Here is a 14109-nt window from a genome sequence, read left to right on the forward strand (position 1 = left end):
AAAAACAAAAAGGGCCTGATAAAAGCAGGGGTGTTAATTTTTAAATTTAAGTGTAATAAAAACAGACAAACTTTTACTAATCTGATTTAAAAAAAGAAAGAAGATAACCAAATTACCAGTATCAAAAACAAAAAGGGACGACTAACCACCAATGAGGAGGAAATTACAGAGATAATTTGGAGGTTCTTTGCCAAATTGTATGCCAATAAATTGGATAACCTGAGTGAAATGGATGAATATTTACAAAATACAAACTACCCAGATTAACAGAAGAGGAAATAAAATACTTAACCCCATGTTTCAGAAAAAAAGAAGAAAAAACTATTAATAAACTCTCTAAGGAAAAAAAGTATTCAGGTCCAGATGGATTTACATGTGAATTCTACCAAACATTTAAAGAATAATTAATTCCTATTCTACAAAAACTATTTTTAAAAATTGTAGAAGTTCTGCCAAATTCCTTTTATGACACCAACATAGTACTGATACATAAACCAGGAAGAATCAAAACAAAGAAAATTATAGATCACTCTCCCTAATGAATATTTTTTTTTAGGTTTTTTGCAAGGCAAATGGGGTTAAGTGGCTTGCCCAAGGCCACACAGCTAGGTCATTATTAAGTGTCTGAGACCAGATTTGAACCCAGGTACTCCTGACTCCAGGGCCAGAGCTTTATCCACTATGCCACCTAGCTGCCCCTCCCTAATGAATATTGATGGAAAAATCATAAATAAAATTTTAGCAATGAGCCTACAGCAAGTTATTACTAGCATAATACACCATGATCAGGTAGGATGTATACCACCAGGTAGGCAGAGATAGTTCAATATTTGGAAAACACTCAACTAATTGACTGCATCAATAGCAAAACCAACAGAAATCATATGATTATATCAATAGATGCTGGAAAAGCCTTTGATAACATCCAACATTCATTCCTATTAAAAACACCAGAAAGTTTAGGAATAAATGGATTTTTCCTTAAAATAATAAAAAGTATCTAAAACCATCAACAAACATATGTAATGGGGATAAACTTGGAGTATTTCCGGTAAAATCAGGGGTGAAACAAGGATGCCTACTATCACCATTCTTGAAACAATCAACAAATTCAGCAAAGCAGCAGGTTATAAAATAAACCCATGTAAATTATCGGTATTTCTATATATAAACAATAAAGCCCAAGACCAAGAGATAGAAAGAGAAATTCCATTTAAAGTAACTATAGACAACATTAAATACTTGGAAATCTACCTCTCGAGACCATCTCAGAAACTGCATGAACACAATTATAAAGCACTTTTCACTCCAAGTCAGATCTAAATAATTGGAAAAATGTCAATTCCTCATGGTTAGATTGAGCTAATATAATAAAATGACAATTCTACCCAAATTATTTATTCAATGCCATACCCATCAAATTACCAAATAACTGTTTTATCAAGTTAGAAAAAATAAAATTTATCAGGAGCAACAAAAGGTCAAGAAATAACAGGGAACTGAAGAAAATAATGTAAAGGAAGGTAACCTAGCTCTACCTGATCTAAAACTATACTATAAAGCAGCAGTTATCAAAACTGCCTGGTACTGGTTAAGAAATAGAGTAATGAATCAGTGAATGAGGATAGGTTCAAAAGATACCACAATAAATGACTATAGCAATCTACTGTATGACAAACACAAAGACATCAGCTTCTGGAATAAGAACTCACTATTTGACAAAAATTGTTGGGAAAACTGGAAAATAATATGGCAAAAAACTAGGCATAGACGCACATCTCAAACCCCATACCAAAATAAGGTCAAAATTTAGACATAAAGAGTGATACCATAGATAAATTAGTAGACCAATAAATACTCTATCTATGGAAAGGGGACAAATTTATGACCAAACATGAATAGAGTACATTATAAACTGGAAAATGAATGATTTTGACTATATTAAATTAAAAAGTTTTTGCACTAATAAAATCAATACTGATAAAATTAGAAGGAAATCATCAAGCTGGGAAACAATCTTCACAAATAGGAGTTCTGATAACGGTCTCATTTTTAAAATATACAGAGAATTGCATCAGATTTATAAGGTTGCAAGTCATTCCCCAAATGATAAATGGTCAAAGGCTATGGATAGACAGTTTTCAAATGAAGAAATTAAAGCTATATACACACGTGTGTGTATATACATATATATAATATATATATATGTGTATACACATATACATATCATATGAAAAAATGCTCCAAATCATTATTGATTAGAGAAATGCAAATTAAAACTACCATGAGTTATCACTTCACACCTATCAGATTGGTCAAGATGAGAAAAAGGGAAAATGATCAATGTTGGAGAGGTTATGGAGTATTGGGACATTGATGCATTACTGGTGGAGTTATGAATGGATCCAACCATTCTGGGGAGCAATATGGAATTACACCCAAAGAGCAATAAAAATTTCATTCCCTTTGAACCAGCAATTCCAATTCTAGGACTTTTGTGCAAAAGAGAAATCTTCTGGGGGAAGCATGAAAAGAAAGCAAAGACTTCAGAAAAGAAAAAAGAAAAAAAGAGGCTGAAGGAATGACTTTCTAATATCCTCCATGGTACTGAAATGCCTCTGTACTGTTCTCACTATGTTAAATCACTGCATGTTCTTTACAAATGACTTTGGGCCATGGCTCTCCTTTAGCTGATATCAATGAACAATTCTGGAGTGGAATTATTATTGTTTATAATACCTATCTTCTGAGGTAGTATTTTGATTAAAGAAATGCAAATTAAAACAAACTCTGAGGTATCACCTCACACCTATCATATTGGCCAAGGATGAGAAAAAGGGAAGATGATCAATATTAGAAATGTGGGAAGATTGGGACATTGATGCATTGCTGGTAGAATTGTGAACAATATGGAACTATACCCACAGAGCAATAAAAATGATCATTCCTTTTAACCCAGCACTTCTAATTCTAGGTCTATATGCAGAAGAAATCAAAGCAACAGAAAACAGGAACTTTTCCATAAGCTTTAAGTCACTCAAGTGACCACATCCTATTTGGAAGATGAGGGCAAAGACAGTGAAAGAGGAGGAAATTCTCTATGTGGATTTCATGTTCTTTGGAGTCTCATTGGTCTGATTCTAGGAGATAAATTGGAAAGCATAACTTCCTAGAAAGAAGAGGAAGCACAACTTGAAGTTTCAGGCAGGGAGATGAGGGCAATTATAGATTTTAATTCCTCAAGAGGAAAAAGAGTCAGTCTGCCTTTCTAAAATCCCCCCCCCCACCAGTAAATTACTAGATTATAGAAATGAATTCTGGTTTGTTTTAGTATTCCAAGGAACACACTATGACTAGTACAATGTCTGACCTAGAAAAGGCTTAAGACTTCTTATTGTATTGACCTAACATGGAACTCTAATAGAACTTGGTAGCCTCAAGTGAAATATTTCTCTTTTTTAAAGAGCTTAGGCTTTTAACATGTAGAAGGCCCAGTCAAGATGATGATGATGATGATGATAGTAATTATGTAGCACTTTAGTTTTCCAGTTCTTTATATATTTTCTCATTTTATCCTCACAAACTGACACATAAAGAGGCTGACACTTGACAAGGACAGATGACTAGCAAAGCATTTGACCTCAGGTGTTTCTGAATCCAGGTCTTATATTTATCTACTGGGCCATCAGGTAGACTGTACTTTGGATAACTCAGGGTAACCTAAGTGGCCAATAGGCAAGCAAGGTTTTTAGAGCATTTCCAACACCAAAACAGTCAACCATTTGAACACTTGAGAACTTGGGCTTCTTTTCAAAAGTTCAAAAAGTAAATAAAAACCAAAAATCAGACTTTTTTGGTAGTCCATACCTGTAGATTTGTTGGCATAAGGCATTCATTCCAAAAACAAGTCTGGAAACTCCCCTGGGTTCCCTTTTCAAAGCTGTATCTGTAATTTAAAGTTCCCTGGGGACACATCAGTCAACTAGCTAGTATATGTGAGAGGGAGAATTTGAACTCTGGTTTTCCTGACTCCAAAATTGGCCTTCTACCTCAATATGCCACAGATCTTCTCTAAATAACGTTAGAATAATCAAACAGAGAACATGGGGCTCTAGGAAGAGCACTAGAGAGAGAATCTGGTTTCAAATCATGGATCCTGTGAGCTCATAGGCAAGTCATTTCATTTTCTGGTACTAAGTTTTTTCCAATTTACAAAATGAGTGAAGGGAAGAGGGGGAGATGAGGATGTTAGATAACCTAAAATTCTTTCTAATTCTAAATCCTATAATCCCAGATTAGCTAAAAGGTACTTAGGTGGTTTCCTTAAATCATGCTACAAGCTTATTACACAGCTATAGAAAAAGTAAATGTGAATAGTGAGATGACTTGCTACTCTTGACTAGTTAGACCTAAAGAGAATTTTACTGCACTCAAAACCCAAGGCTCTAAAGCTAGGTTACAATTAGTCTGAATAATGAATCTCCTAAAGTAGTTGAAAGTATTTGAATTGGAACTCTTTGAAGTTATAATTATGCAAAATATGTTTACTGGTTCCAGCCCAATTCATAAACAAAGTATGAATTTGAATAATGAAATTACTTTAGGAGAAATCATGAGTCATACTAATTAGGACCCAGCTATATAGCTTATCTGATATTGCTACCAGAATTGCAATAGCACTCTACAGAAGATACAACCAGCTTTTTTTTTTGATGGTGGCAAGATAGGAGGTGAGCCAGCACAGAGGGATGAAGGTGGAGCAAGATGGCCATCACCACTAAGTCCCATGACCTTTTGAGAAAAATCTCATTTAAGCCCAAGCAGATCAAGTCAATGCAATGTCATCTGAAGGATCTTAGGAATTTCAAAACCAATCCATATCCCACAGAGATCTTCTAGTCCTCCAAGTTCAGCCTTCTCTAGACCTATATAACAGGTAAAGATGCAAACATCTTTTGAGTTGATTCCAATTAGAAGCCTTTAATTCTCAATCTTTTTTTTTCATCATAGATTCCCGTTTGGTGAAGTCTATGGATCCCTTCTCAGAATAATATTTTAAACATGTAAAATATATAGGATTATAAAGGAAATCAATTATATTGAAATACAGCTATCAGAGAGAATATAAAGAAAAGTTTATGGACTCCAGATTAAGAATCCCCCATCCTGGAACAGTTAGGCAGTGCAGTGGATAGAGCATCAGCCCTGGAATTAGGAGAATCTGGGTTCAAATTTGGCCTCAGACACTTAATAATTACCTGGCTATGTGACCATGAGCAAGTCACTTAATCCCATTGTCTTGTAAAAAAAAAAAAAAAGGAATCCCTATCATTTTATCTGAATTTTATAAACATCTGACAAGTTGTTTAACAATAAGTTTATGATTTAAAGAAAAGCAACTATCAAACTTGAATTATATGGTAACACATAAACATAAATCAGAAGGGATCAATAAATAAACATTTGCCAGATTTAGCCATGGTTGAAATCACGGAGTAGAAAATGGATTTGCAAAGTTCATGTACTTCATTCCTCTACACCTGAGCAAGAGTACCATTGAGACCATCCCATAGATATGCTGTCCCTGTAGTAGACAATCATTTTTGTAAGTTAGCAGCAGCTACTATAACATGAGGTACCATCGATGGAAGACAGTTCCTGAAGACCTTGGATTTCATTTCATTCCCCAAAGATCAGAATCCCCAGACTTACCATTGCAGTATTCGTTCTGAATGATCATATGGCCATCCTCTGCCCATGCAGAATAGTAACGGACGACATGGGGATGTTGTCCAAGCACTGCATGTGCATAAACTTCTCTCAGAGCTGAGGGTCTTAGAGACCAAAGGATATAACAAAATGAGAACACATACGTTTGTAAACATTCACACATATAAGAGTATATGACCACATGGGGCTAGCCTTAAGAGTGAGCAATAGAAAAATGAGAAATACATGGAACAGGAGAGTATAATACTGGGTCAATCTCAGCTTGAATGCCAAGACCATATTTTGAACTCACATCTTTAAAATTCTGTATTACTAATTTTTTCTTATTCCATCCCAACAAGATTGTAAAAGTCATCGTTAACTTAATTCATATGACTAACTTACATGAAAAGAATGAGCAACATCAGTATTTTTATACTCCAAGCTAATTAATGTTTTGTACTTCTTCACACAAGAATGTTATCTGACTATCAACCTGATACTAAATGCAGTTTCATTTCACAATGCCCAATTGTTCAGTTCTAGGACAAGAAATAGCAGGCAAAGTTGCTAATTTTTCTCATTCATTAATTAGGATTTTGAATTCTTCAATCATTTGTACAAAAGTTAAAAGAAAACTGCTTAAAGCCAACATGAATGTTCTATGGGCAGAATTCCTGAACCATTGGATTCAAGAAGGATTCTTTCAAACATAGTAAGAACTAATTTATGCAAAGTTAAACAACAACAAAGAACTATGTACAAATTATGCTGACTACAAAGCATCATCAAGTTATTCTCTAAGATTTAAACCCTGCTTCTGAACCCGAAGTCTTAGGAATGTCTCAAAAAAACTAATGATAATAACATTTATGCTAAACACTTGATAAACATTGTCTCATTTGATTCTCACAGCAGCCCTGGGAGATATAGGGAGAAAACTGAGGCAGATATCAGTTAAGTTACAAAACTAGTGAGTGCTTGAGAATGGAATTTAATTCAGATCTCTCCGAGAGCTAAAACTCTATTCATAGTACCATTTAGCTACCCCAATGTTATGGTCACAAGGACATTGGGAAAAAAGCAAGAAAATTTTATAAGGCATTTCAAACTGGATTTCAATTAAATATCTAAGGATATATTGAAATATTACCATCTTATGAGGTTGTGATAGAAATCTTGAATATTCTGGATGAATTCTTCTACTCCAAAGTAATACATTTTAAACTTACTCATTTGAGGATTCTTCCAAACGTCTTGTTGAACGTTTAATAGCATAAATACATCCATCCAGCCTCTTGACACATTTGTAGACAGAGCCAAATGCTCCTACCCCAATTTTTTCTAACTCCAGGAATTCTTTTTCATAGCGGGAAACCATGTTGATTTCTCTAATGACACATCTCTGAGGAGATTGAAGGAAGGGAGGATGGAATGAAATGGGCTAGGAAGGACATAGAAAGGAATTTTAGTCATCTTGCTTTCCTAAACTGTTCTAAGGTCATCAGCAATCTTTTAATCAAATCCAAGGGATTGTCCTCCTTAACCTTTGACACAAATTACACTGGTGACTCTCACCTTAATTTTTTTTTTTTTTGCAAGGCAATGGGGTTAAGCAGCTTGCCCAAAGCCACACAGCTAGGTAATTATCAAGTTTCTGAGACTGGATTTGAACCCAGGTACTCCTGACTCCAAGGCCGGTGCTCTATTCACTGCGCCACCTAGCCGCCCCTCACCTTAATTTTTAATAAACTTATATTCTACCAATTTCTTCTGATACTGAACTTTCTTTTCTTCTTATCCCATACAGAGGTTTGTTCCCCCAAGCTTAATCCTAGGTGTTCTGTTCTTCCTCTGTCATCTTTTTAAAGAGCTTAAACTACCCATACACAAAGGACTCCCAACTGTAGTTGACTTTTGCAACTTCAAAGTCAAACCAATCTTTTTTTTTTAGGTTTTTTTTTTTGCAAGGCAAATGGGGTTAAGTGGTTTGCCCAAGGCCACACAGCTAGGTAATTATTAAGTGTCTGAGACCAGATTTGAACCCAGGTACTCCTGACTCCAAGGCCGGTGCTTTATCTACTATGCCACCTAGCCGCCCCCAAACCAATCTTTAATAACACAGAATTGGGGAATAGAATGGCAGTAACACCACTTGTACAATGGAGGAACTGAGAAGTAAGATATCTAAGAATAAAGATAACTTTGACTTGCATGTCCTCAATTCCCAAAATTTCATATCATTAACAAGTCTTGCTAGCTCATCTTCTGCAAGATCAATTATATTCCTTTTTATATGCTTTTAGATACAAGCTATTCTAAAGTGATTTGCTCTAGGGCCTAGACTATTTATGTCTTCCCAAGTGTCTTTCCCATCTCCAGAACTGCCCTTCAATATGTTCTAAATATGATGGTAAGAATGATTTTCTTATGGAAAAACCGAAGAAAATCTTTGCAGCAAATTTTCTGATAAGGGTCACATTTCTAAGATATATAGAAAACTGATTAAAATTTATAATAAAGGCCATTCTGAAAAATTATATGGTTAAAGGAAATAAAATGACAGTTTTCAGAGGATGAAAAAAAGAATGCTTTTCTTAAAACTTTATAAAAAGTATTTCTATAAAAGACATAGAAATTGAGATACCTCTAGTTGCAATCAAATATTCTCACTTGAAATTTAAGTTCTATAGAAGATTTGAGACCCTGTCTCTACCAGCTACTTCTTCTATTTAGAGGTCCAGAGACAGTGTGGACAAAGCACTGGACTTGGGAGTCAGTGAGACATGGGCAGCTAGATGTTCCAGTGGATAGAGTCCTAGGCTTGATATTAGGGTAACTCCATTTTCCCAAAATCATATCTGACTTCAGAACTAGTTGTATGACCTTGTACAAATCTCTCTCTACCCTGTTTGCCTCAATTTCCTCATCTGTAAAATGGTATGGAGAAATAAAGGGCAAACTAATTCATTATTTCTGGCCCAAATGGGGACATGAAAAATCAGTTACAACTGAAAAATGACTCAACAAAACTTATTCACATTGAGCTATTCAAAAGTGATGTGGGATCCTTGGGGAGATAATAGGATCCTTCTAAATAAAAGTCTTCAAATCTAGTCTGATGACTAATTGTTCGATTTTGAAAAGGAGGTACAGGTTGGACCAAATAGCCTCATCAAGTTGAAAACAGAGTAGGGGAAATTTAAGTTACCAGTTTATTTGGTAGTTTCTGGAAATTCAAATTTGCATTACTAATCTTGCCAATTACTTTAAATTGAATTCCAGATCACCTCCCCACCCCCCTTCAAGAGTCTTGAAATACATATAATTTTTGTAAATTAGCTTTTTCCAATTCCTACACTATTTAAAAACTATTCATGGGACAGCTAGATGGTATACTGGATCGAGCACTGGCCCCTGGACTCAGGAGGTACTGAGTTCAAATCAGACCTCAAATAATAATTACCTAGCTGTGTGACCACGGGTAAGTCACTTAACCCCAACACTCAGCAAAAACAATAAATAAAATAAAAAAAAAAACAATTCAGGGATTCCATGAGCAGCCTAGATTCTCAATTCTAGTTTTTTTAACTCAAAGGTCTGCCTACATTTATCTAACTGGAATATATATTACATCTTTCTAAACTTCCAATTCTTTACCTCCATCCTTCCTTACTTCTTCCTAATGTCAATCAGGGGCAGCAGCCATTGCATTTGGAAAAATACAAGAGCTAAAGAAATTATAGGTTATAAAGATAAAAATGTTAACATAACAGTAATAAGATGCAGGATTAAAGTCCAAACAGATCTAGGCACTGTGTGGTATTACAAACAGATGGCAAATCTCATGAAATTCTCATGCTCATGTTAGAGTAAAGACACCAGGTTCTAGAAAATCTCACTCACCTTGGCAGGCAACCCTTGCTCTCCACTGTCTTCAGAGAAGTAGGATCCCTCACTAAAAAACAAAAAACAAACTAAAAACCAAACAGAACAATAACCCATGTAAGAAAGCTGTGCCATACCCCTCAACTCTATGGTTAAATGAACTACTCAATCCTTTATCAGGTGAGAAACTCTAGATTTACAGAATTAATAGTGTAAATAATTTCTAGAGACCTATATTAAATCAAAGGTATAAAGGAGGAAGAGTGCTATAACTAGTTATAGAGAATCAGATATGCTAGGTGGGTAGGTAGCACTGTGACTGAAAGCCAGATTGGAATCTGACTTTTGATAATTGGCTAGCCCAGTGGTAGTAGAATAACTCTAAGCAAAACCTTTGAGAGAGAATCCCCAAGACATAGGGAAAAGAGTCTATCTTCACCTTTCATCCCTCTCTCTCGATCTTAAAAAAAACAAAACAAACAAAACTCTCTCTCCATTTATTCTTTCCAGTCATGGTAGCAGTAGACATACTAATCACGTTTACTACCATCTACACTGTTTTTGGATTCCTTTAAACCTCTTTATCTTCCTTACACAGAAAAACTCGTATTTGGGAAATCTTTTTCTGTAAGATTGAAAGTACTTGGTATTCTAATCTCATCAGTACCTTCAACCCTATGGATTCCAGGGATTCTATTTAAGGAGATATCTCAGTACAGTCTTTACCATATTTGCCACATAGCTTTTGGACTTTTGGGGACTTCTCCATGATGCTTGTTTTGCACAGAACCCTCTCTTCTCCCCTTCCTTCCACCTTCAACATCCCTTGCCTTTTTTTTTAAGTTTTTGCAAGGCAATGGGGCTAAGTGGCTTGCCTAAGGCCACACAGCTAGGTCATTATTAAGTGTCTGAGGCTGGATTTGAACTCAGGTACTCTTGACTTCAGGGCCGGTGCTCTATCCACTGCACAACCTGGCTTCCCCTTCCCTTGCTTTTTATGTGTTGTCTTCCCTCAGTAGGTTGCAAGCTCCTTGAGGATAGGGGTTGTCTTTGTTTTTCCATGTGTTTTCACCCCTAGAACTTTACAAAGTATCTGGCACATAGTTGGCATTTTATCAGTTTATTGATTGACAGAAGGATAGGCAGCCTCAGAACTCTACTAGGGTGCTTCCTCTCTAAGTTCAATGGGAGCTCATCTAAGGTATATTTCATGAGAACTACATGAAGGGGAAAAAGGGACTTCTCTTTAACCAAAAGCTGTGAGTTACCTCTTTGCCCCTTGGGAATATTTTTACTAACTGTTTTTATATTGAATTATTAAATAACTAAAAGCTAATTAACTCTAGTTGGCTGACAATTAATGGGGAATACACTCTTAAGATAAAAAGTTGGAAGAAATGGTATTAGAAATTAGAAATTACCTAGCTGTGTGACTTTTGGCAAGTCACTTAACCCCACTGCCTTGCAAAAAAAAAAAAATAAAAATAAAAAAGAAATCCACCCAACTCCTCAGGGTTATGAAGTCATAGGTGAGTAGTAACTTTGGAAACCCAATCTACCTATGGAAGGAGAGTGCCATACTCTCTACTTCTCACTATACTGGTGGAAACAAACCTGGATAACCATTTATTGTGATTCATAATTTGGGTAAGAATTAGACTGACTTTTTGAGATCCTTTTCAACTTGGAGTCTAAAATAAGTAAACTTATCATGGATGAAATATACTAAGTTTCTTATAAGACAAGTTTAGTATAAGATAAAATCAGGTTCAACAATGATAAAAATTGCTTTCTTAATCAGGAAAATAAAACTGTTTCTAGAGCTGACAGCTTTAGGACTTGCTGCCATCTGGCAATTTCCTATTTAACTAGCAGCTCTTGTTAAATGTTAAATTCGCTTGTGTTTACATGTAACTGAAGGACTTTGATCATCAATTCATTCTAAAATTCATCAGAGGTGGGGAGTGGAGATATAAACCTGTTCTACCCTAACTTTTAGACAATTTCAATGCCTTAACCTTCTGAGGGTCTATTTTTTCTGACCAGGATGGCAAAAAACCAATAAGACATGATTCACTTAAATATCAGTGTCTTTACTTGATCACCTGTGAGTGAAACTTGCAAGCATATTCACAAGTGTGAGTTATATGTGTTTCATTGAAGCAAATCTCCTTTTCAAAGTCCATAGATTTAACACTGGCCAGAAAATTCATCACCTTGAAGGAAGTTTACATTGTCACTTCTACCTCGTAGTGAGTAGTATACATTTATACAAAGGTTAAATTTCAAAGAGAAGCTTCCACTATAATAATTGATACCAGAAGGAAGTTAATAACATAATTTGTGCAGAAGTTCTATTTACTGAAGATTCTGGTGATATAATCCAGGGAATCTACACTGGTCAACACAATAGACCTAGCCACAAAGGAAATAAGACATAAGCATAAGGAATATCTCTTAACATAAGAGATTCTTCGGTCATTAAGTTTCATTTCCCTGAACTTCAGGGAAAAAATACTATTAAAACAATGAGACTATACTGAAACACAGAGCCCCACCCCCCAACTATTTTTTAGGGTGATTCATTTCAGCTATTTAACTACCTAGCTCCCACAGGATTCCCAATTATCAATGAATACCTCAAACCTTTTCCCTATAGCCCCCCATAGAATAAATAAAAACTAGGCAAGATAGCAAAGCTCACATTATGAAGGTAAGTTGGTTCCTCAACCATTCACCTTAAAAAAAAAATCAGCAAACATTTACAAAGCCACTAGGTGTCTGATTATGGGAAGGTAAAGAATCAAACAACCTATGATGTACTAAAGGAGTTTACATTCTATTGGGGAGAACTGTAAAAAAAAAAAAAATCGTATTTGCACATATATATAAACCCAAACAAGGATTATCATATTTTTATTCACTATCAATAGCTCTGTTTCCTTTGCAAATGCAATGCATTTTAGCTAAAATGGTCATAGTTTCATATGTTCATGGGAGTACTATAATAAATTTTAAATTGACTTCAATTGAAATTCTATTTTACTTCTTGAAAATCCTTCGATCTCATTGGGAGAAAATTGTAAAATTCAAAGTAAATAAAATCTTTCTTTTATGAACAAAAAAAAATCCTTCCATCTCTCTCAAGTTGTGCTAGTTAACTATTCTTAAAAAAGTCAGGCATGAGCATGAATAACCAATGGGGTAATCTTCCTTACAGCTAAACAAATGTTTGCATATGAATTTAATTGAATATTATTATACCAAACAAAGCTCTCACAGATTGTCAGAAAGGAAACTGAGGCCAACTAAAAAGAGTGAAGCAAAACAAATTATATATTGAAAATACAATGGGGCGGCTAGGTGGTGCAGTGGATAAAGCACTGGCCCTGGAGGCAGGAGTACCTGAGTTCAAATCCAGCCTCAGACACTTAATAATTACCTAGCTGCCTAGCTGTGTGGCCTTGGGTAAGCCATTTAACACCATTTGCCTTGCAAAATCCTAAAAATATATATATACTGGTGTGAAAATAAACTCTCTTAAATGCAATGACAACCCACAAATTTTAGAAGTCTGAAGTTAAAATATGTTCCTTCTCTCAGAGAGATGAAGTTAACTGCAGAAAGACATTTATATTTTAAGTATGACCAATGTAGGAATCTGTTTGCCTGAACTATGCATGGATGTTATTCACTTTTATCAATTTTTTTTTATTTTTCATTATTCAGTGCAGGGAGAGATTGTAAATGCACAGAAGACAAATTAAAAGAGAAAGGTATGATGACACTCACGGTTCTCTCATTTTCCTCTTGCCACTGCATTGAGAGATCATCGTCCTATAGGATTCTGGAGTAAAGGGGTTCACATTGACTAAAGCAGATGAAGACATCTGTAATGTGCTAATGGCAGGCATAAATCGGGAGTGCTTACAACTTCTTGAAGATGGTTTTCCAGAAGAATATATATTACCTGTTAGCAGAGTCTGATTTGAGAACAAGAATAAAATTAAATTTCAAAGGTATGTAAGGATCGGACTAATAATTTTTTTTAGGAACCTATAACTTCAAGGGAGCTCATGGGGATACAGTCTGGGCTCTGAGTAACTAACCAGTGTGAGGCAGAGGCAAGACCTGAATTCAGGTCTTCCTAATTACTAGGTCAGCATAAGTTCATGCTCTCTCCTCCTTGAGTCCTGTCTCTCCTTTCTTTCCACCCCTCCCCCATTGACTTTCTAATACACCTCTCAGTCACTATTCCACATTAGATAAATAAAGGTCACCATGTAGGACATTCAGCAGCTGGAAACCCTTAAGACACTCATAGTCTCATCTCATATCATATCACAGTCTATGTTCTCATATGCAATGATAACCCCTTTTAAAAAAAGGGACAAGTTGTTGATTTTTCAAAGTGCATGCTTCCCTGTGTGTTGGGGAAAATGGGGCAGGGAAAAGCAGAATAAAAGATCTCCAACCTAATAAGGTCCCCATAATGACTTGGTATCTATGCCC

The 14109-nt window shown here is 35.5% G+C and overlaps 1 protein-coding gene across 1 annotated transcript in view; it reads right to left on the bottom strand.

Annotated features, from left to right (window-relative positions):
- Nucleotides 1-14109, bottom strand: part of WEE2 (WEE2 oocyte meiosis inhibiting kinase) — a 39335-nt gene that overhangs the window by 13170 nt on the left and 12056 nt on the right. Inside the window, exons 3-6 of the mRNA XM_074195121.1 lie at nucleotides 13390-13580; nucleotides 9616-9667; nucleotides 6942-7153; nucleotides 5713-5834 (exon numbers count right to left, since the gene is read on the bottom strand). Of these exons, the coding sequence (XP_074051222.1) occupies nucleotides 5713-5834; nucleotides 6942-7153; nucleotides 9616-9667; nucleotides 13390-13580 (577 nt within the window). The remainder of the gene's footprint in view (nucleotides 1-5712; nucleotides 5835-6941; nucleotides 7154-9615; nucleotides 9668-13389; nucleotides 13581-14109) is intronic.

Source organism: Macrotis lagotis, chromosome 7, assembly GCF_037893015.1.
Source record: "Macrotis lagotis isolate mMagLag1 chromosome 7, bilby.v1.9.chrom.fasta, whole genome shotgun sequence".
Classification (NCBI taxonomy): Eukaryota; Metazoa; Chordata; class Mammalia; order Peramelemorphia; family Peramelidae; genus Macrotis; species Macrotis lagotis.